Here is a 25231-nt window from a genome sequence, read left to right on the forward strand (position 1 = left end):
TTTTGATGGATTTTGGCTATATTTATTCAAAGGAGGCATAGGCATTTATCTTTACAGAAGCAGCACAGAGAGTCGCTTCAGAAACATGTGTGGAGTGGCTGAAATAAACACATAGCATTGACTAGAGTGGCCGCAATCAGCTTCAGTGTCTGTATCTGAGCCACCCTGCACCGCAGACGTGTGCTGTGTAAGTTGTCTGAGCATTAATGGTAGGGAAAGCCCCCTTATACTGGAGAGCGGCCACATATGAAATGTTCCTTGGAGGTTATAGTACATTGAAGAATGATCATATGACTTTAGAAATACACCATTTGACCTGTAAATACGAAAAAAAAAAAAAAAAAACTTTTCCATTGCAGTCTTGCTAATTATTCCATTCGCATTGTCTGAGAAACCACCTCATGCAAGCATAAAAAAATTGTTTGTGCCTACTGGGCCTATGTTTTTGGTTTTTTGACAATTAAACTTTTCACCCAAACACTAGGGTGCATTAACTCAGATCAATGAGGCCTATGGTCAAACAATTCCAAAAAGAAAACTTCAGGACGTATATTTAAGGGACAATCGCCCTGGAAACACCTGGATTAAGTGCCTTGCTTAAGGACACAGTGGTGAACTCACCCCTGTGGGGATCCAAAGCCAATTATCTTCTGATTATAAGCCTCAAGCTTTTCTGCTGCATTTCACCATCCCAAAAGTGTGATACGTTAATGTCATTTACAGGAATGGAAGGTGACGGTGAAGTTATTATCAACCCAGTGCAGAACTGCAGTCACTGTGAGTCAGGAGATTGCCACGAGACCTCTGAGGGCATGGTGTGCTACTGTGATGAAGAGCTCTCACTGGCACAAGATGGAGTGTCCTGCATCAACTCTACTGGTTAGTTAATTCATAACACTCCCCACAACCATTAGATGATCGGCCACGGTCTGGGAAGAGTGTTCTCATAATAAGTTATTTCTCAAGAGTGGCACTTTCCTCTGTAAAGCCAAGTTCAGTTCTCTACCACTTACAGGCTCTCTGGCAGAGATCATCACTGTCAACTGTAGCCAGCTTGTTCTCAAAAAAAAAAAAAAAGAAAATGATGAAACCACCCAATTTTTCACAACTAGCTAGCTACTGTTCTATCCATTCAGGATGTTTTACACATCTGTTCATATATGCAAAATGATTGAAAATCCCTCTGTTCTCATAATCAGAATCAGAACTTTATTGACATGTATGTTTACACATACAAGGAGTTTGTTTTAGTGACAGAAGCTTCATGGTGCAACAGAATGACAGGGACAATGACAGGACATAGAATAATAAAAATAATAAAATAGACAATATACAAAAAAGCAAAAACACAAAATATATAGACAGTTATGATGTACAGATATGATATGTACAAATTTGAAATGTAAACAAGTATGTATGCAGTGTTGTGTGTTCCAAGATTATTGTCAGGTGTTCATGAGATGGCTTGCCTGAGGAAAGAAACTGTTCCTATGTCTGGCCGTTCTGGTGCTCAGAGCTCTGCAGTGCCAACCAAATGGCAGCAGTTCAAAGGAGGAGTGTGCTGAATGTGAAGGGTCCAGAGTGATTTTGTTTGCCCTTTTGCTCACTCTGGATGAGTGCAGTTCTTGGACAGAAGGGAGGGTTGTACCAATGATTCGCTCAGCAGTCTGGACTATCCAGCATAGTCTTCTGAGGTCAGATTTGGTAGCTGTGCTGAACCAGACAGTCATAGAAGTACTGAGGATGGCAGAGCAGAACTGTTTCAGCAGCTCCTGTGGCAGGTTGAACTTCCTCAGCTGGGCCTTTTTAACAATAGACTCAATGTGACTGTCCCACTTCAGGAGGTTGCCAGTTGTTTATTTTCCACTGCGCTGGGTGATGGTGTCTTGTGTAATTGGTGATATATTTCAGATGTTTAAACACTGAAACAGGATCACTGGAAAATAATTGTTTCCCTAGCTTACCAGTATAGTTCCTCTTTGCCTCTCTGATCTCAATTCCCAGTGTGTATTTGGCCGGTTTATACAATAATCTGTCCCCATTTCTATGAGCATCTTCTTTGGCCTGACAGAGCTGTCTGAGTTTTGCAGTGAACCATGGTTTATCAATGTTGTAGGTTAAATGAGTCCTGGTAGGAATGCACGTCTTCACAGAAACTGATATGAAACGTTATATTCTCTGTGAGCTCATCCAGATGGGTGGCAGCAGCTTCAAAAACACTCTAATCAGTGAGGTCAAAACAAGCTTGTAAATCCCGCTCTGCTTCATTAGTCCATCTTTTTACAGTTCTCAATACAAGTTTAGCTGATTTAAGTTTCTGCATGTAGGTCGGTATAAGATGAACTAAGCAGTGAACAGAGAGCCCCAAAGCTGCTCGTGGGATGGAGTAATGTGCATCCTTTATCGTGGTATAACAGTGATCCAATATATTACTCTCTCTGGTGGCACATGTGACATGCTATCTGTATTCTTCGCAGTTCATGGGAAATATTTTCTTTATTAAAGTCCCCAAGAATGATTAAAAGTCTGGGTGTTGTTGTAATGTGTCTGTGATCTGCTCAGCAAGTTTTTTTTTAAAGCTGAGCCCACGTGAACTTGTCCTGGAGAGCAGAAGAAGTTTAACCATTTTTTGGGGTAGAGAGTGGAGATTCTCTAGGTGGATGCTAGGCAACAGCATTCAAAATCCATTCTTCCTTAGCTTCAAATGTGTGCCAACTCTTTTCCCCATTCTGCGTGTCCTGAAGTGCTTGATCAGTGCAGCTGCTCCACCAACTACAACATTCAGCAAAACATCCCGAATAATCAAAATCCAGTAGAAGATTTTATGGTGTGTTCTGCCGAATGTTCAGCAGTTCATCCTTGGCAAAACTGTTTGTGTTTGAAAATGGGAAAAAAACTGGAAAAACTAACAAAAACAGTACAAACACTGGAGAGCCAAGCACTGGAGGCTGCCATCTCTAGCGCTGTTCTCAACTTCATAAGTGTATAAGTCAATAAGTGAGTTAATTATCATGAGTTCATGATAATTATAAGCTAATATCAATGCTCTTAAAAAAGCTAAAAAATTGTAAACACTTTGACAGGTTTTCAAGAAATAGGCAAGAAAAATATGAAAAAACATAAAAAGAAAATAAAAATAATAATAAAAAAAACTTTTCAACTTCCTGCTAATCAGTAGGTTAAAATCTTCTTAATTTCAGGTTAATGTCCAATTAAATTAATCAATGAGAACGGTTTACCCCAGAGCCATGAGCCATAATTTGCTACTTAATACTGTTTGTCAGAAGTATGTGGTATTGGGGGAAGAGAAGGGGACATTCTCATTCCCACAGAGCTGTTGTATTAATACTAACTTAAATGAATAAAAAGTAATTCTAAAAAGTAATTATTACTTTATATAAAATACAATATATATATGTACACTGTAAATACAGCTGAATTTTACCTGACTCATATAAACTGTATATTTGTTGCTGTGTGTTTGTGTAGTGGTGCCTATGTTGCCCGCCCAGCCATATTGGCCTCATCTGGCACTGGGTCTGTCTGTGGGAACCTCCGCCCTCATTGCTGCATTACTGTTGGCAGTTTCTGGTGTTATGATCAGTAAGTAGACCATATCAATTCCTTTTTATAAGCATAGTTTCATGGAATGTCAGAGGCTAACTAAAACATAATACTGGAGCCAAGTAATTTAGGGAAGCTTTTTGCAAATGTTTTGGTTGTTAGAAAAAGAATGGATAAACCTGCACTCGCAGACAGATCACAGGATATTCTATAATAATATGTTGTGTATTTTATGTTTCACTGGCTGATATGACTGTTGTCTTGGACAGTATATACTGACACATATGGGTGTGGGTGTAGCTTCATGCCAAAGCAATATTGATGCCATTGTAGAAATTGTAAAATTTACTTTATCTCATGACCAAAATTGCCCAATAACAGGTATTGATTGATTGATTGAGAGATTGATTGAAATATTAAAAAATCTTTGCAAATTTAATTATTGGGGTGGATGGTGGCTGCCCCACTACACTGTAGTAGCAGACTCTGTGTGATAAATTGGCTGTTAACTTGGCTCTGACAAGCGTTGTCAATTACCACCTAATGAATAAATCACTTCCACATGTTGCACTAATGATTACTCCCGGGGTCAAGCCCACCAAACTTGGACTTACATGCCTGTTTGTGAAAACAGTTTGAAGGTGTTTTACTCATATGCAGTAGCTATCCACAGATTTGCAATAAAATGTTGCCTCCACGGTTGTTATAGTTAACAAAACTAATTAAAATGATAGAGAAAATAGCTTTTTATTATTACACCTGATTTTGTAATAAAACAGATGACAGCACAAATTAAATTAGCGTCCCACGTAGTTTGTCCAAAAGGGCTTCAAACAAAATATTATAACACTGGTTATTGTACAGGAGTTTAATAGTTTATTTCCAGATTGAATTTGAATGTAACATTGGCAATGCCAACAATCCCATATGCAAAAAGTTTTGTAGCAAACTAAAAACTAATTTTCTTTCAGTGTACAGACGTAAACACACCGAGCTGCAGTCTATCCAGCTTGAGCTACAGAGTCCCGACTGTAAGCTGAGCAAACTGAGAGCCTCTACTATCATGACCGACTACAATCCAAACTACTGCTTTGGAGGGAAGACCGCCTCCATCAATGACCTGAAGGAGGTGCCACGGCGTAACATCTCCCTCACCAGGTTAGGAGCGTACCTAATTCTCTACAGTTCAGTTGGGCTGAAGAAGTGTTATGAGCTGGCATGTTGTTTGACTGTAATTTTCTAACAAGTGAGGTCTGAACCTGCATGTAACAAACATGGAGTGATATTATTGACAAAATAAGTAACAATAATGTGTGTTTTGTTTGTAGAGGTTTGGGTCATGGGGCATTTGGTGAGGTCTATGAAGGACTAGCCGTGGGGATACCAGGGGAGCCCAGCCCGATGCAGGTGGCTGTAAAGGTAAGATCTGCAAATACATAAACAGTCTGTTATGCCTCTTGATCTTGTAAACTGGTATTTCATATTTTGTATTAATTGTTTTAATCGTGAGCTCACTGATACCCATAAAAGATTATATAATACTATTATAAGTCGACATTACAAATAGTATCTTTAGAAATAAATATTTTATTTGATTAAACATAAAATTGATTACACATAAACATTTAGGTTACAACATAATATGAAACAAAGAAGGAGATCATTTGAGAAACATACAGATGCATCTCAATAAATTAGATTGTCACGGTAAAGTTCATTTATTTCAGTATTTCAACTCAAATCGTGAAACTTGTGTATTAAATAAGTTCAATGCACACAGACTGAAGTAGTTTAAGTCTTTGGTTCTTTTAATTGTGATGATTTTGGCTCACATTTAACAAAAAAACAAAAAAACAAAAAACATGTCCACTATCTCACCAAATTAGAATACTTCATAAGACAAATAAAAAAAATCTAAATAAAATCAAAATAAAATAAAAAACTTTTTAGTGAATTGTTGGCCTTCTGGAAAGTATGTTAATTTACTGTAATGTACTCAATACTTGATAAGGGCTCCTTTTGCTTTAATTACTGCCTCAATTCATAGTGACATGGAGGTGATCAGTTTGTGGCACTGCTCAGGTGGAATGGAAGCCCAGGTTTCTTTGACAGTGGCATTCTGATCATCTGCATTGTTTGGTCTCTTGTTTCACATTTTCCTCTTGAAAATACCTCATAGATTCTCTGTGGGGTTCAGGTCTGGTCAGTGTGGTCAGGTGCCAAATCATGCTGGAAAATGAAATCAGCATCTTTAAAAAGCTGGTCAGCAGAAGGAAGCATGAAGTGCTCCAAAATTTATTGTTAAACAAGTGACTTTGGTTTTCAAAAAATACAATGGACCAACACCAGCAGATGACATTACACCCCAAATCATCACAGACTGTGGAAACTTAACACTGGACTTCAAGCATGGGTTATGAGCTTCTCCACCCTTCCTCCAGACTCTAGGACCTTGGTTTCCAAATGAAAAACAAAACTTACAAAATACAAATCAGTCTGTGTGCATTGAATTTATTTAATACACAAAGTTTCACAATTTGAGTTGAATTACTGAATAAATGAACTTTTCCACGACATTCTAATTTATTGAGATACACCTGTAATTTGTAGTCACAGGTAACCAAAACAGCTTTGTTACCAACAGTCTTTAAAATACCTGCTTATGTGTTGTCCTTCATAAAGTTAAAAAGTGTAACAGCAATCAATTATAGGCAAATATAAAAAATATGCTGATAAAAGTAATACCTGATAGAGCACTGATGAGACTGCCTCAGAATAAATTACATTTGTGCAAAAAAAATAATAAAAAAAGAAAAGAAAGAAAGAAATATATATATATATACTTTGAGCAACTTGGGCTATGAGCTTCTCCACTCTTCCTCCAGACTCTAGGACCTTGGTTTCCAAATGAAATACAAAACTTACAAAAAAAAAAAAATATATATATATATAAGTTATTTATTTATTTATTAATTTTTTCTTCATCCTTTTTTTTCCCGGACAAGTAACTTTTTTACGGACAAGCGAATGATTGATTTATTTGTCTGAAAGCTCATGGCAAAGCTTAATGTTGAGCCCTATATATATATATATATATATATATATAGAGAGAGAGAGAGAGAGAGAGAGAGAGGTTTAATGATTTAATGGTGTGCATAGAGTTGATTATTAAATTATTATTTTATAAGACCCTTCCTGAGGTGTGCTCTGAGCAGGACGAACTGGATTTTCTTATGGAAGCTCTCATAATCAGGTAAAAACAAAACAAAACAAACAATATGCATTATCCCATATAATCTAAGTACACTGTACATACAATATAAATTATCCAATATAATTATATTTCTATTCCTCTGACAGCAAGTTTAGTCACCAAAACATTGTGCAGTGTATCGGGGTGAGTCTGCAAGCTCTGCCTCGCTTCATTCTGCTGGAATTGATGGCTGGAGGGGATCTCAAGAGCTTCCTGAGGGAAACTAGACCAAGACTAGTAAGAACACACACACACACACACAGTCACAGCGTCTTGTATTGCGTAAACCTTTTGAAGTTATTTTTAATTAGTTTCTGACTTCTTTTTTTCATTATTTGTTTGTGACTTTGCTTTTGGATTATTGATTTGGTTTTGTTGCTATTAAAAATAAATAAATAAATAATAACAATAATAATAATAATAATAATCAAATGATTGTACTTTATTTTGTAATAATGTAAAATTAAACGTTTTACATTGCAGTAAAAAACAAAACAAAACAAAAAAACGTAAGTGTCAATAGCAGTGACATTAATGGTATTGCAAAGGCTATATAATTTATTAGGAAATTACAGACAAATATGTACTTAGGTGGATCAAAAAAGCATTCCAAGTATGATGTACTGTTAGTTCAACTAATTTTATTTAATATATATATATATATATATATATATATATATATATATATATATATATATATATATATATATATATATATATATATATATATGACTTATGTGTTTTAAATCACTGGGGTATATTTGTAGTAATAGCAAAAAATACACTGTATTAGTCAAAATTATTTTATTTTATTTTATTTGCCCAAAATCATTTGGACATCAAGTAAAGATCATGTTCCAATGAAGATATTTTGTAAATTTCCTACTGTAAATTTCCTACTGTTAATTAGTGGTATTCACTGCTAAAAACTTTTTTTAGTACAGCTTTAAAGGCAATATTCTCAATATTTAGATTTTTTTTTTGCACCCTCAGATTCCAGATTTCCAAGTAGTTGTATATCAGCCAAATATTGCCCGATCCTAACAAACAGTACACAGATGGAAATCTTATTTATCCAGCTTTTATATGATGTTTACAGAGCCCCGCACATGACATGCAAGAAAAAACTTGCATTTACTAATTCGTTCCCTCAATGTACTAAAACGTGCACACGATTACTATTGCATTCCCTCGATTTACTATTGTGTTCCCTCGATTTACTATTGCGTTCCCTCGATTTACTGTTTTACTGCATTGCCTTTTAGCAAATCGAGGGAACGAATTAGTAAATCGTGCACACAATTTATAAATCGAGTGAACAAAATAGTAAATCGAGGGAACACAATAGTAATCGTGTGCACGTTTTAGTACATTGAGGGAACGAATTAGTAAATTGTGCACACGATTTAGCCTAATATTTTTTTCCTGCATGTTATGTGCGAGGCTGCATGTTATGTTTGAATCTCACTTTCAAAAAAATTGCCCTTATGACTGGTTTTGTGGTCCTGGGTTACATATCTACTTAAATTGCAATAGATTTGTAATTAAATGTACATAGCATGCAATTATGTATCCAAAGTAATTAAAATCTGTTTGCACTTAATTATATTATTTTAAGTATATTTATTAGGTATATTAATTAATATTATTTTGGACACTTTGCTAAAGTATACTTCTTTTCCTCAAGGGAATACCCAGAATTCTGACTTTCTGTAATGTTTTCCAGGAGCATCCTTCAAGTCTAACCATGGTAGATCTTCTCAACATTGCTAGAGACATCGCCCGCGGCTGCCAGTACTTGGAAGAGAACCAGTTCATCCACAGGTATAATTACAGACAACCCAACACACATTACAGATCGATTTAACAACAGATGGATGATCTGCTTTTTTTCTGAAGTCAGCACAAATTCAGCGCTCTTGACTCTGTTCAGGAGTTCTGCTTCCCTCTCTTACCTGCACCGGGAGTTATATTTCCTTCTGACACTCTTATCCGGAATGGCATGACAAATGAGTCCACTTAGAGCTCATTTATGCTACATGTGCAGTCTGGTCATCAATCCCGGTATAGAACAGGGACGCTTGGGCTCCTACCCATCTGCGGTTTCTTACTGAAGTTCCTCACCGGGTTAAAATGTATCTGGGCCTTCGTGTTCAGCTTCAACTTTTTGGTCAAAAACCAGAGGGATTGAAAGTTTTGCACTTTCTGAGGAATTTTGTATTTGTATTTTTTGGCATAAAGGTGTAATCCATTGTTGACAATCCCTACAAGGTCAGAATTTACTGGTATTACTATTCTATATGGGGACGTTTGGTCCCCATAATGTAGGGAATACCAAACACACACTGTAAATCTAATACTTTATCTTATTTTATTTTATTTCTAACGTATACACTTACATACACTAATTCATATTGCACTACATGCTTAATACTTTTTATACATTTTTATTATTACTATTATTATTTTTCTTTCTGTTAATACATACAGTATGTGCACTATTTGTAAGAAGCCCAGCAGCAGCTGCTTCAGCAATACAAATGTACAGTTTTTGTCATGCCAGTAAAGCTCACCTGAATTGAATTGAATTAAATTGAATTGAATCGAGGGAGAGATTTTTTCTTCTTCTTACAAATACGTTATTAAAACAGTTTACAAAAAAATCAACAATCAAATTCTTAAGTTACATTAAATCAGAATACTCTTGAAAATTAATTTTTTTCTCTACAACAGAGCAGAGCACATCTTTATAATGCCATATATTTAACATATATTCTTAAACAAGCTTTCAACATTTCGACATATACAAAAACAGCATTATCATTTATAGATAATTCCACTTTATTTTGTCTACTCATATACACAGCCATCTTTGCCCTTGCCAAAATAAAATTTTCTAGGAATACCTATAGCCTAAAAAAAAACTAAACTACACCAAACAATTTATAAAAAGATCTTCCAACCTTGAGAACAGTGGCAAGAGATGACAGCAGTCCATAAAACAGTGAAAAAGTGCCTCACGGCAAGTACAAAAAGGGCAGTCATGATTAATATCAGGGTTTAACACAGAAATAAAAGCATTAACAGCAATGGCTGATTGTAAAACTCTCCATTGCAAATCAGCAACTTCCTTCAACAATGGAGGTTTATACAACGCTCTCCATTCAGGTCCAACAACATCAATCAAACCTAAACGAGCTCTCAATGGAGTGTCAATTTTTCCATTTAAATTGTCCTTGTTCAAAATCTTAACAATCAAACCGTATAACAATTTCTTATCAGCATCATGCACAAACGCATTAGAATTGCCATTAAAAAAAAAAAAAAAACCCTGTACAGTCTGGAACAGAATAATCAAAGGAAAATTATATTTAACACTGGGCTGAACGAAACCATTACAATAGTCAAGCTATAAAGTACATTCAGAATCTGTTACAGCTTTTTTCCACTTTTTGAGCAACAAAGCGATTATACGAACAGAGTGCACCTTTAAATGGGAGGCAAGGAAAAGAGCATTGTCCATGTTTGCACCTGAAAGCTGGATTACATGTCCAAAAGTCTCTACATTAGACATACAAAACTGTCTAAGTAAACTGGGACATATTTAACAGGTTGCAGTCAAACGAGTTCCATACATAACTGGTTCTTGAAGTAGCCAATACAGCAAGCTGTGATGTTCTGTCCTCTCCTTTTTAAACAAACTCCAAACTTTAAACAGTCCACAATAACAGCTTGGAAGTCCTGAAGTGTTGAGTTGCTTTGAATCCATCGGAAACAAAGTTCTGTCTAAGCCAAGTCCTCCCAGCTTGTTCAAAATAGTACATGGCAGCGGTCTCCACACCAGATCTGTGGGACCACACAGAAACCTCTGCACAAAATGAATGAGTAACGGGACTGGAAACACTATTGCTCACCATTGCTACAAATTTTAAGCTAGCAAACCTAAAGTTACTGAAAATAGATCTTAGCATAAAATATGTGTCCTGGCGGGTAACAAGTAGAGGGTGATCTAAATGCAGCTTTCTTTAATATATTTGAAAAATGAAAATCCAACGGTGAAACAACAATACATATTACAGGAGAAACAAGACAGCATAAACATCTCAAGATAAACTGTGACTATATGATGATACTGAATATTTTTTTAATGTATTTTTTTTTTTAAATCAGATTAATATCTGAGGTAAATGTCTCTCTATTCTGAATTTGACCGTCAGAATAAACATTCTTTATTCTTAACAGGGATATTGCTGCCAGGAATTGTCTTCTGACCTGCAAAGGTGTGGGGAGGGTGGCCAAGATAGGTGACTTTGGCATGGCCAGAGACATCTACAGGTATGCTACATATTTCAGTATGGCATCATGATCTCATAATTCACTTTAATATCACCCTTACAGGTACACAAAATGTTAAATAAAATACAATAAAATAAACAAGCACCAGTCCATGGAAATTGGAGATGGCAGACTCAAATAAAAACAAAACAAAAAAAAAAACATGACAGTTCTATTTTGCATCCATGTTTATATTCAATATTCAATTGGCCATAAAATATGAAGGACTGTTTAGAGGCTGTTTTTCCTCCACAGTATTTCAGTTAAGTAAAGATAAGTGTATCTCATTCTGAAAACTCATTTGCAAGCTTTTATTATCAGCATATTTCTCATTTTAAGGCAAGAGCCAAGCAAAATTATTTAGTAGGCACTCAGCTAATTCAAAGGGTAGATTTCTGTTTCCTATTTATTTATACTGAGGTTCACCTGTGGGTTAACACTAGTCAAACATTCTCTCTCGTGCAATCGCTCACGAGTCACGACCTTCGCTATGTTAGACAAAACATATTACCAAAACACTCCTATAGTTTACACGCTGTTCAAACATCTGAGATCAGAAAGATTTTTATATGTTTTAATTTTTAGTATCGTCGTTATTATTATTATTATTATTATTATTATTATTATTATTATTATTATTATTATTATTATTATTATTATCTTTTCTTTTTTCTTTTTTCTTTTTTTTTAGGTCTCTTAAGCTCACAAGGGCAGCATCTATTTCGAATAAATGCTGTTCATTTTAACTTCTAACTTTCATCAAAGAATCCTGGAAAAAAGTATCACGGTTGACAAAATAAATAAATAAATAACTGAATTATATATATATATATATATATATATATATATATATATATATATATATATATATATATATATATATATATATATATATATATATATATATATATATATATATACACATTTATATTTACATTTAATCATTTAGCAGACGCTTTTATCCAAAGCGACTTACAAATGAGAACAATAGAAGCAGTCAGGTCAACAAGAGAACAACAACAGTATACAAGTGCCATGACAAGTCTCAGTTAGTCTAGAACGCATAGGTAGGTTTTTTATTTTTATTTTTATTTTTTTATAAAATTAAAAGACAAGAAAAGGAAAAGTGCTAGTGGCTGGTTGGTTAAGTGCAGGCGAAAAAGATGAGTCTTTAGCTGTTTCTTGAAAATGAGTAAAGACTCAGCTGTACGAATTGAGATTGGGAGGTCATTCCACCAGCTGGGCACAGTCCTGGAAAAGGTCCGTGAGAGTGATTTTGAACTTCTTTGGGATGGTACCACAAGGCGTCGATCACTTGCAGAGCGCAAACTTCTGGAGGGCACATAAGATTTAAAATCTTATATATATATATATATATATATATATATATATATATATATATATATATATATATATATATATATATATATATATATACATATATAAGCAGCACAACTTTATCAAACATTGATTATAAATCAGCATACTGTTTAAGAATGATTTCTAAAGGATCCTGTGAAACTCACTGGAATAAATTATATTTCAGAGTATATTAACATAGAAAACTTCTATTTATTTTATTATTATTATTATTTATTTTAAATCATAATAATATCTCACATTATTAGTTTTTTATCTCTTTTCTATCTTTGATGAGCATAAGAGAAGATTCTTCTTTAAAGGGACTGTAAGTAGGAATTACTCCCATCTAGTGGTGAAATTGTATTTTGCATTCAAACTAATTTTGCTCTCCAGGGCCTCGCTTTTTCAAATGCGCGTTGCATCTACGGTAGGCGATATGTACCAAAAAGCTTTGACTGGATGTCTTCTAATAGCACTTCGTCGAGTTTTCCTTCAGGTGAACAGGTGTGTTATTTCAAACAAACTGCAACATGACAACTAACACTATACGCGTAAGATACTGAATTACAGTATGCGTCTGTATTATTCAATGCGAGGACACAGTATAACTGATAAATAACAGAAAATGTCAGATAACATTAACTTGGTAGCCTTAGGTGTGCAAACAATGCTATTCAAATATTTCTATAGAATTTCTGGGTTACAAAAACTAAAACTTACAAATCTAGTTTTTAGCACCTTCGCTACATTACTCAATAGCTGCTATTCATCAAATAGCCTGTTTAACTTTTAACTATAAATGTTCGTCTATCTATATAATAACAACCAAGCAAAGAAAAAATATTATAATATAGATTGTCTTCACTCTTTTGAAATCTTTATCCAGCATTAGCTCTTTCCACCTAGAAAAAGCTTCCCCGACATTAACTCTTGTTTTCTGTAATCTACGGTCACGTTTCCTTTTACGTTAAATTTTTGACTGTTTTGGCGATGATGTTTTCTTCTCCTGTGGCGCGGCATATGTATGTTCCATAATAAGAATGCAATCCAGACTTTTAAACTTGCCGGTGCAGTTTCAAGCGCCTCTCACTGCTCTGCACCTGCGTTTCTGGCTCTGACCGAAAACGCGTTGTGGAAACGCGTTGGCTTAGTACTTTTTGTCCCTCTCTGCTATTATAGTTTTGCAAGATGGCGGAACTACATGGAAGCCTCCGTCGACCTACCCGTCCCATGTATATAAAGATAATAAATTCTTCATTTACGAGGATTAGTTGAAACATTGGCATAGGTATTTGTACACCATTGAGGGCATATTTATGAATAAAAATATTGATTTTAGATAATAAAATACCTAAAAAGTTACTTATTGTCCCTTTAAAAAAAAAAAAGCATTGCATTAGCAGCGCAAAAGGTCGTGGATTCCCAGGGAACACACATACTGATAAAAAAATAAATAATAATAATGTATATAAAAAGTATAAAGTGTCTGTGAAAATCTAAAATTATCAACATTCTATTGTTTTAAATACAGAGAAGAACACTTAAAGACCTCTTCTCATCAATGCCCAGAATAATACTAAAGTGGGACTCATTTTTCATTTCTCGTCTAAAACAAGCCAGAAAGGAGTCTGTGCTTTATTTATTTTTATTTTTTTTGTAACCACTTTCAAATTTTCAGATACATTTCACATCTTGAAATTTTATGACATTTACAAAAAATATATAATAATAATAATAATAATAATAATAATAATAAGTTAACTTATAAATCTAATGCACATCTTTTTAAAGTAGTAAAACTATAATTTCCCTACCATTGAATTTCCTACTGGCGGTTGTAAATTGGTTGGTGGTTACTCAAAATAAAATTCATATTCAAACTTAACTGTCCCACTTTATCATTTGTTCCTCTGTAATCATATTACTCTTTATAAGTGCCGTGAACTTATAGCAGTAGACTAATATTCTGAACTTAAAAGTTCAAAGTTAAGTGCCACTTAAAACTCTTGAAATTTTTTCTGTGAAAGGTGCACAAAAAGAGCTATTATCAAAATGTCACAGCTGCTTTTTTCTATAATGCGAGAAAGCACAGTGACTGTCAAGTTCGTTTTAGATCAACAACAAGGAAATCTTACCTAGTCAGTTAATCAATCAATCAATTAATCAGTCAGTCACTTTAAAGAGGTCAGTCACTATCTTACTTATCAGAATGGTTAGTAAAGCCATGTGGTGTTGTATTACAACCAACAATATCCAGTCTTAATAAGCTATAGACTGTCTTTGGAGAGATACATAATTTGGCACTAGTGTGAATCTATTGTGACGAAGTGAAAGGAGTTGTGAGCTTGACTGCCTTTCAACTACAACTGGAACGTGTGTCTGAAAATGGCTCACTTAGCTGGTGAAAGAATGGTATCATTAACCTGAGAAAATCTAAGGGGGAAAGATGGAGCATTGTTGTACTCCCTCCGGAGTGTTGCCATAAAAGTGCGCTCTAATTGCTGATGTAGATTTTCCTTGCATTTTCCCGCTGAGCTCTGCCGACAACGCAGGAGTTCAGAGCTGTGAGGAAAATGGAAAATGTGATTGGGGATGGGTAGAATTACAGTGGAGGTTTGCGTGAATATTTTATCTTGTCCTCAAATGCTGAGATGTGGTCAGTTTTAATGGACATAGTTAACACTCTAGAGGTTTCCTCGATTTTTGACTGCGTGTCATTATCACTCGGGATAGGTCAAGATGATCAACTAGTCTCCCAACAAACACTTTTTATTTTATCTTTAAGCTTTTATCTTTTTTTTTGCATGGTGCTTTAAAAAGGGTGAGTGCAGATGCAGTGTCTTGGAGAGGGCTTTAACGTGTTGACAGCAAACTGTTACAATGTTAGCATACTAAATCTATTTCTGACAAGCTTTATCTCTGTACTGGTCCTTTTTAAAGCACCGTGCTTTAAAATAATAAGTAAAAAATAAAAATACTTAAAACCACTATAGCCATCAAAACACAACTTGTCTTTTAAGTTCACCGCATTTAACAATAAATTTTATCACGGTAACTGTTAGAGTCCAAATGTTTGTTGTGAGCAATGTTCCTGTTTTTATGCATAATTCATTGGTTTGTGATGACTATGAGAGCTTTGAGCACTAAATTGGTATGGAGCATATGTATTTTTTAAATATTAAAATCAGTTGCATTATGTTTTGTCTTGCTGTTTTTAAACAAGAACATCCTGTAAACTCCCTGAAACACCTTGATCCTAATTAGACTAATTATAAGTTTTTGTTAAAGGCAATATGAATTAAAATTAGAGTTTTGTCTCCTGTAGTTATTGTTGGTTCTGAGGTAATGTACTGTATATTCCGGTGTACTAATAAATGTTGAAATTCACTTTTAGTGGGTATTCAGATTTAAAATATTCAGTTGTTATTTCTAGGAAATATTGATGACTCATATTGCACTACACAGAATTTTTTTTTTTTTGCCCAATCATATGCCGTTGTAGCCAATCAGCTCAAAGGGGCAATATGAATAATCAATCATAACTAGTCATGATTAATTATAAATATTTAGATCCGCTGTAAGTATTTACTTGACCTCTCAGTGTCAACTGTCTGTCAAGTCTAAGAACGTTCTTACTGTACAATACTATTTAGAGCATGTAGCAAAAATCTGCATGATTAGGGGCTCCAGTTATGAACAAACAATGAACAACCTCAAGTGTGATACAAATGAGATCAGAGGATCTTGATGAATGAATAGTCAAGGTCGAAGCCTGGCACAAGCTTAGCGTGGTTTTTAAGGCTTTTAGCTCAGCATCTTCTCCTGGAATTCCTGAATCTAAAAGAACCACCTGACCTGGTGATTAGTGATCTATATAGGTAGATGATGTCACACCCTCAGGATTTGAGTGAGCCAATGAGGAATGGTACCTTTTGGAGGGAAGTTTTACAACTCTTTGTTTCTAGTATGGTCTCTTGCATATTAAATTAGATATGCCCTAAGGTATATGTAAATTAATTAAAATAAAGGTTTTTTCTATGAATTAATTCAAGAAGAGTCCCTTTTTATGTGCATTATGTGTCTGTTTTTGAGATACTTGAGTTAAGAGTTGCTTAGCCACATTTCTGGGCGTCATAAACCTATAGTGTTAACCGTATGCCTGTTCTGATCTTTTTGAGGCGATAGTTGTATTTTGCAGGAAGGGTCCATAGACCTGTTAGATGAGGAGGTATTAGATATTATTTATTAAATATAACAAATGGTTGTTTGTCTGATTGGTCCAAATGCTACACTATCTAGAATGAGAAAGATACAGCCATATACATAACCCTTTTTTAACTGATATTCAAAATACAAATATAAGTATGAAGATATTTTGATTTATCTCTTAAATTGAATTTAAGAACTTCACCATCCCAAACTTTGCTTCCCCTGCCTCATCTACTTTCCTCAATCTGCTCGCCTGTGGTAGCAATCCATCCCACCAGGGACCATATAGTCAGTAGCGATGCAAACGTTTTGTGTTCTTCTTGATTTCATACTTCAGAGGGTTTCATTGTTGGTTTCTCTTGAGTCCTGGAATGCGAAATCTGTTGGCATGGCTGAGATTGGTGGAAACATGAGTGTTATGTTAGTATGTGAGGTGTGTTTTCCTGAGGGAGGTAGAACAGGCTGCCACAACCCCAGCAAGCCACAAGCTAGATCATATAGAACCAGAGCTCGAAAAGACCAGCATCATCAGGATTTTGACAAAAGTGCAAATGCTTTTGTTTTGGAGATAGTGGCCATTATATTTTTTTCAGCTTCAGTCTTGTTTGCTTTTTGTTATGAATGCTCAGCATTATACACAAGAATATTGCTTTAACAACCTCAGGGTAGCTGGCAAAATTTCTCTCACTTTATTTGTTTTTCACTGTTGTCAGCAGAGGGTCATATATTGGAACTAGATCTTGATAGCATCAGCTCTGGATGAAGAAAATGGTTTCAGACAGACAGCGATCACACTATGAGAAATGTGAAGAATATGTCTTCAGATAAGACTCAGATACTGCATTCAGTGAAGCTATATTTGTATAAATGTGTGGTGCTTGCCTGTGTATAACTTATATGCAGTTTTGCAGTGTTATGTGAGGCTGCTAAGACAATTATTTACTCAAGCTTAACATACAACCTGTATGCAACCTGGAAGACAAATTAAGTTTTCATTGTATGGAGAAACCGGAGACATCATTTGAAATATCTAATTCTATGTTCCATTTACGAAAGTAAGTCATACATACAGGTTTGGAACAACATAAAAGTAATTAATGACAGAATTGTCCTTTTTGGTTTGTGCTATAAGTAAGCGTACTATAATAAGTAAATAGTGACTGTGTTATAACAGTGTTGCAGATATTCAGAACAAGTTATTTTCATGGCACAATTTAGTTTAGGACTTTTGCAGACAGGATATATCTATATATTTATATAATTTTTAATTTCCATGTAATCTTGAATACAATGTATGTTGCTTAGGTAAGCAAGTCTGCCAGATTCATTAGTTAAATGTGAATGTGGTGTTGTTACTGCTACAACTGTACCTTTACATGACACTTACTTGCATGCAAATATATCTTGCATATAGCGTCAAAGGCACAGTGCAGATGATTTTTTTCAGGTACTGAATATTTTTTGCATAGTGAAGTCTGACTGAAATTTGCATCTGCAATTGCATCTTTGCATCTGAATTTAAATATGTCCTACATGTGTAAATCATGTTAAGCTGCAGTCTTTGTATCAGTGGGCATGATGTGATTTACTCAAGTAGAACATTTTGCTGGATCAACATCATTTTTTGGTACTGGACCAACATTTTAAACAAACAATCATAGGTCAAAACCTAAACCTAAGTTTTCATATAATCTACCTGTAATATCTCTATTCCATTATGTCCCAAGTTTAACCCTAAAATCTTATTGATTGGAATATTGGTCCAGAACCAATAAGGAGGTGTATCTGTGAACATGTACTTGGATTTAGTGGCTATATTAGGTCTTCAGCTGTCTTATGACTACTGTATTCACTTCAGTAAGGATGGAAAAAAAATTGTCTTGATTCATTAAATCGTCTTTGAAAATTTGCTTACATTGTCCATAATATCGATATGTATTATTAAACCATTATACTATGGATTACCACAAGCAAATTAAGCAAGAATTTCAAATCAACTAAATATGTCACTTTTCATAAACCTTTGACCTAACTACCATAACCTTAACTTACTGTTCTAAAATCAGGAAGCTTAATGTTTAGGATGATGCAACATTCAGTTAAATTGCTTTTCTTGTCCAGAAATTATGTGAATTATGACGTTACTTTATATTATGAGTAAAGTTATAAATTAAGCATGATTATGTATTTATTTAAAAGTTTTGGCTCAAACACAATTTTTTAAGTTGATGACCAAAAAAGTTGTTCCAACTAATTTCGACTTAATTGAGTGGAGACTCTAAAACCAGTGACTCTTATCTATTTTAGTTCAAACTAACAGCTAGAAAAAACATGCTAAATGTAACTTCTTAAACTTGTATGTTTAATGAACACGCAAGATGAACTTATTAGTACAGTCATTGCTTAAAATGCATTAATTTAGCCCCACACTTTAGTATGAGTGCTACTCTTTGTAATTATAATACTTTATTTCTTTAAACACAAGGTCAAGCCATATGCATGCAATTAAACCCAGTCTTCATTTAGCAACCAGTTTAGTGACCAAGGATCAAGTCAAGGCTTCAGAGAACATGGATATGAATCAGCTACAAGAAATGGCCATCTTGTCTTTATATAATTTCTGTTCTTTTCATTTTGCAGTGCTTTTTCACTCTCTGATCCATGACTGGAGTTAACAAATCACTCCACTTGGCTGCTGTGGGCATCCATAAAAATGTTCACCACTTTTTTATTATTATTTTTTGTCTGGGCATGTTTTTTTTTGTTTTTTTTTTCACAGAGCCAGCTATTACAGGAAAGGAGGACGTGCTATGCTGCCAGTCAAATGGATGCCTCCTGAGGCCTTTATGGAGGGAATCTTTACCTCGAAAACAGATACATGGTGAGCACTGAAATATAATTACATATTTAAAAGATAAATTTGCTTCAAGTTCTGTCATATGCTATTGCAACCCCACTGTTTTTTTCACACTCTAATATGCTTCTTTCCATAATTACTATGCTTTCATCTCACTCTACTCTTCACTTTCCCTCCTTTCAACTTGTTTTTCAGGTCATTTGGTGTTCTGCTGTGGGAGATCTTCTCTCTGGGGTATATGCCATACCCGAGCCGCAGTAACCAAGAGGTGTTGGAGTTTGTTACTAATGGAGGCCGGATGGACCCACCCAAGAACTGCCCAGGGCCAGTGTGAGTGAAAATTTTAATATGTATATTATTGTATATTATATATATATATATATATATATATATATATATATATATATATATATAACAACTATGCTTTCATCTTATCATTATTATTATTAATAATTTTTTTTTTTTTTTTTTTTTTTTTTTTTTTTAGGTACCGGATAATGACACAGAGTTGGCAGCATCAACCAGAAGACAGACCAAACTTCTCAACTATTCTGGAGAGAATTGACTATTGTCTGCAGGTACTAAATCTTAAAACCTTGTTTGTTCATGCTGTGCAACAGCAGCTTTGTTAGGAGCTGCATTTTCATATTGTATTGCAATATGTATTATGTATACTGTGCACAGGGAGTTTGTCAGAATATAGCAGAGCACATCATCGAACAGGCCAGTGTTTCTCAAATTGTGGGTCACAACCCAAAAGTTTGTCATAAGACTGTTCTGAGTAGGTCGCGGAGTGTACAGTAAAAAAAAACAACATCAGCAACAACAACGACCAAAAAAAAAAACATAATTCTAAACGTTTTTCTGATGTGAGACTTTTATTTTGAAAGTTGTGCATGAAAGCTGTTGTCAGATACAGTTTAAGTAAAGAGTACCTGAGAAAAATGAGATGAGATCTTATCGAGTCATCAGGTTTTTTGAGTGGTTCATTCATCACCTGACAGACCCATAAGCTTTGACAATATACAGTATAAAAGGAATTACCCTGGCAACAAATCTGTGAGTATATTCTTTTGTTTTTATTTATTTGTCTTTATGATTTTAAGTGTACTGCCTTAATTGTAATGTTTGTATTATATAATAATAAAAATAATAATAATAATAATGTATAAAAGGCATGCATCGGTCAAAGCTTATGGGTCTGTCGCGTGATGAACAAACAAATTGAAAAACTCATGAAGACTCATGAGATGAACTAATCAATTCTCTTTTCAACTCAATACTGCATTGACTGAAACAGGTGAACTACTTGACTAATTCCAGTACAGAACCTAAAGAATTGTACGCATGCGCGACTGAACGAATCACTCCCTGAGATGACTCGTTCAAAATGAATAAATCGTTCAAGATTGACCCATCACTACTCACCTAAGAAACAAATTATCCTGTCCTATCAGATGTTATACCATAGTATATCGTATCGTAGTATATCACGGAAAAGTGGCCAGTGCACTGTTTATCACAAAAAAAAACAAAAAAACATTTGTGACATGACATACAGCTAAGTATGGTGACCCATACTCAGAATTCGTGCTCTGCATTTAACCCACCCAAAGTGCACACACATAGCAGTGAACACACACACACACACACCATTAACACACAACCAGAGCAGTGGGCGTCCCTGCTGGCCCGAGGCTCAAACGCACAACATCTGGATTACGAGTCCAGATCTCTAACCATTAGGCTACGACTTCACTAAAGTACAAAATAAACTATGAGCATTCAACGTGTAAAATACAAGTAAAGTGACAATAAATCACACAACTGGTGCTTTGTGTTACCTGGGAAGGATTTGAATGAAGGTATGATATTCATTCTATTCAGGAGCAGTTTCCATGTTTCATAACAGTTCATGTTAGTATTGTGTATTCACCATGGTAACTGTTGTTTCCATAACCCAAAAATGCCATGTTATTTTCACTTTGTGTTATATTGAATACATTTAAATGACTGTGGTGGCTCATTCCAACATAATTGTATTAACACAAACTAGTTTGGAACTGCTATTTAATAGTCTTACCTTATAGGCTGTTTATCAGTATTAATCATATTCTTAAGTCTTATCTGTCAACAATTTTTGTGAAATAAATTTGCTTGTATATTTATTTATAGATGTATATCCTAAAGAAATGTGGGTCGCAGCTTTATGACCATGGTAAAATATGGGTATTATGGCCAAACTAGTTGAGATCCACTGCTCTATGCCACAATTTAATATTCTTAATTCTCTGTTTAATTTGGCTTAATGAAGTTGAATTTAATTTAAAGGGGTCATATGATGCAATTTGTGTTACCAGCTCTTGCTGCATAAAGAAGATCTGTAAAGTTGCAAAGACTAAAGTCTCAAATCCCAATAGATATTCTTTATTAAGGTTAAGAGTCAACCACACCTTCCTAAAATGACTCATTCTAACATGCCCCCACATATCTACTTCACGATGTGGGAAGATTTGTATAACGCCACCCAAATGTTCATGCAAATAAAGTTGTGGAGAAGTTGTGTTTCGTTGTGAAAGCAAAACTGCTTTGTTTGACTGTCCTAACGAGGACACAACTAGAAATCAGAGGATGGGTTGTATTTACTACACTGTTCCAGAACAGTTCAACCCAAATATGTGTGCAACGCATTTAACCGAAGATAAGGACTGTTTCCTGTGTGAGTAGCCTACAGCGTGATATTAACAAATTTCAGAAGGAGCATGCGCAGATAATCAACGCGGCCAATTAACTATCAATAACCACACCATCCATCCAACCACCTCGAGAGATAAGCACTATAAATAATCTTAGCAGCCTTATCTTCATTCTCTCTATTCTTTCAGCACCCCTTCACCCCCCCAATCCTCACCATCGACCCATTCCAGGTGGAATAGAGCTTGTTGTTTGTCATTTCTACGATCACAAATGCGGACATGGTTTTATGTTTATGCAGCGCAATACACAACGCAACACATAATAAGACGTGTGAGTCATTATAATCAGTATTTATGTCCCCATTGGATGCAACACATACCTCGTTTGTAATGGGTTTTATTGTTTTTGCCACACAAGGCATTTCGCTTTAGGCATTCGTCCAATCGCAATGCACTGGATAGCTGGCCAATCAGAGCACACATCACTTTTCAGATGATGAGCTTTGTAATAAAGTCGAAGGCGGGTCATAGAGGAGAAACAATAATGTACAGTATGTGGAAAATAATGTTTTTTGAACCTTAAACCCCACAAACCCATTTCATTACACCAAATACACAAATAATGTTCATCATATGACCCCTTTAATTTAATTTAATTTAATTTGTGTAATATATATACACAATATATATATATATATATATATGATGATGATGATGATGATGATGATGTTGGGATCTATTAGTATTATTTTATTTTGTTTTCATTTACAGTATTTAATCGTTAGAACTTTATTGTTCTTCACCAACAATCTTTACACTGGGAAGTTTGACTGCACAGGTAAATAATAGACTATTAATTTCCCTCTAGGATCCAGATGTGGTGAATGTGCCTTTGCCTGTAGAGTATGGCCCCATCCCTGAGGAAGAGGAGAGGGTACCCATGCGTCCCGAAGACCCTTCGGCCCCCTCCTTGCTTGTAACCCCTCAGGGCACCGAGGATGCTTCATCTGCCGGCCACTCTGATCAGCCTAAGAGAGATGGGGAGGCTGTTCTCATTGACAGCAAACTTCCACCAGCTCCCCAATCTCAGCCTCATCCCCATCACCACCACCAACCCCCGGTAGTCACTGCCCCCATACCAGCTGCCAAACCTTCCTCTGCAACTCCCCTGACCACCCAGGATGGAGGGCATGTGAATTTGGGCTTCATGCAGGCCCACCCTTTAGAGAAGGAGAGCCATAACGGAAAGCCCACCAACCTGTGGAACCCCACCTATGGCTCGTGGTTTCTACAGCAGCAGCAGAAGAGACAGCAGGCACAGGCACAAAGACAGGCAAGCAGTCCACGGATCCCAGGTGAAGGGCAGGAACAAGCGGCCCGGACTGTGACAGTAGCTGAAGCTCTGGGCCTGCAGCAACAGCACAAACAGCAGCAGTACCAACAGCAGCTCCAACGCCAACAGCAACAAGGCCTGTGTCGACCACTTTTGCCCCCTCCTGCACCAACTCCTTTACTCCTGGATTCGGCCACCCTAGCACCAGTTCCGCTCTACAGACTACGGCGCTTCCCATGTGGGAATATTGGGTATGGCTACCAGGAGCAGGGCCTGCCCATGGAGCCCATGCCAGGGCCCCAGCCTCCCCCACCTCATCCTGGCCAGCAGAGGCCCATCTCTTTGACTCGGGCCAGCGGCCCTGAGGACAGCCGCCCGCTTTTGGTCACCATGGGTACAGTGCAGGACTCCAGACTCCCGAAAATGGAGGGACACAATGCCACTGTTCTGTGACTGTGCACGTTCTCTATCAGTGCCCACTTTGCAAAACACTGTGCTATCCATCTATGTCCACCTTTGCTAAGCCCTTTTGTGCTTTATCATTGTGCTTTTCAGCCATGAGACTAGGATTAGAAAGGCTCTGCGCTGGAAACTCAGAGAAATTTTCTCTGAACGTCTGAATTGTCATTTGCATAAAGTAACAAGATCGTTGCGTTTCTGAAAGCCACATTTGAGAAACATAAATAAACTGATTAAGCCCTACCAAGGACTAATTCTGTGAAAAAGACTATATTATATCAGTGATATTTTTCCATAATGGGGGAGAAAAAAATAAAAAAATAAAACGGGTTTGTTGATGTTTGCTTGCCTGCTTGTTTATTTATTCATTTGTTAATTTATTATTTGGAGGTCATGTAAATTATTAATGGGTGTGCTTCAGAAAGCAAACTGCCCCCATTCACTTTCATTCATTATGTATCATATTTGTTCATTCTTGGACTTGGTTGGCTTTTAAATGCAGCCGTTTTCATCTATTATCAAATATAAATAATAACAGAAACTCTAATGGCTTTTGTGTGTGTGAAATTGATGAGTGTTGGTGGCTTTTGGTGATGAGAAAACCTGTTGCTATGGTGTTGGAATGGAAGCATGTAGCAAACAGGTCAAAGGGCAAGCTTTTTATCTGAATGCCACAACATCCTTGTTGAGAAGATTATTTTTGTTGAGAGTTTAAGCTAGCATGAATTTTGAGGTTTGATGCTAGTCTGTATCAGCAAAGCTAGCGTGGCCAAGAGGTTCACCAACACATCTCATCTGGTGAAGGTTATCAACCAGCGTGGTCTTTCTGGTAAAGCTGGTTAGCTAATGAAATGTATGTATCTAGTACACCTAAACCACCCACATAAAGATTCATCTTGAAAATTGTCTGGTAACCATAAACTGCATTTTGAAATGTGAGCAGAAAATGGTTTTAAAATAATTTTAACTCTGAGTATCAGAAAACAGTTTGACTTGCACACATCAAGACCAGAATGATGCTATAGACTTGATGTTTTACTTACAGAGTTCAATGCATTAGAGAATGTTGACGAGTAATGTGAAAAGGCTTCATGCTGTACGAAACTTGAACATTGGCTGTGTAAGACAAACAATCAGCATTTTTCTTTAAGAAAGAATATCCA

The 25231-nt window shown here is 35.7% G+C and overlaps 1 protein-coding gene across 1 annotated transcript in view; it reads left to right on the forward strand.

Moving 5' to 3' along the window:
* Positions 1 to 24918, forward strand: part of LOC132111794 (ALK tyrosine kinase receptor-like) — a 512104-nt gene extending 487186 nt beyond the window's left edge. Inside the window, exons 18-29 of the mRNA XM_059519394.1 lie at positions 724 to 879; positions 3490 to 3603; positions 4536 to 4722; positions 4893 to 4983; positions 6753 to 6817; positions 6925 to 7054; positions 8544 to 8641; positions 11060 to 11152; positions 19503 to 19604; positions 19776 to 19910; positions 20068 to 20158; positions 23145 to 24918. Coding sequence (XP_059375377.1) covers positions 724 to 879; positions 3490 to 3603; positions 4536 to 4722; positions 4893 to 4983; positions 6753 to 6817; positions 6925 to 7054; positions 8544 to 8641; positions 11060 to 11152; positions 19503 to 19604; positions 19776 to 19910; positions 20068 to 20158; positions 23145 to 24062 — 2180 coding nt within the window. The 3' untranslated portion in view covers positions 24063 to 24918. The remainder of the gene's footprint in view (positions 1 to 723; positions 880 to 3489; positions 3604 to 4535; positions 4723 to 4892; positions 4984 to 6752; positions 6818 to 6924; positions 7055 to 8543; positions 8642 to 11059; positions 11153 to 19502; positions 19605 to 19775; positions 19911 to 20067; positions 20159 to 23144) is intronic.
* The last annotated feature ends 313 nt before the right edge of the window (positions 24919 to 25231 follow it).

The sequence above is a fragment of the Carassius carassius genome, chromosome 31 (genome assembly GCF_963082965.1).
Source record: "Carassius carassius chromosome 31, fCarCar2.1, whole genome shotgun sequence".
NCBI lineage: Eukaryota > Metazoa > Chordata > Actinopteri > Cypriniformes > Cyprinidae > Carassius > Carassius carassius.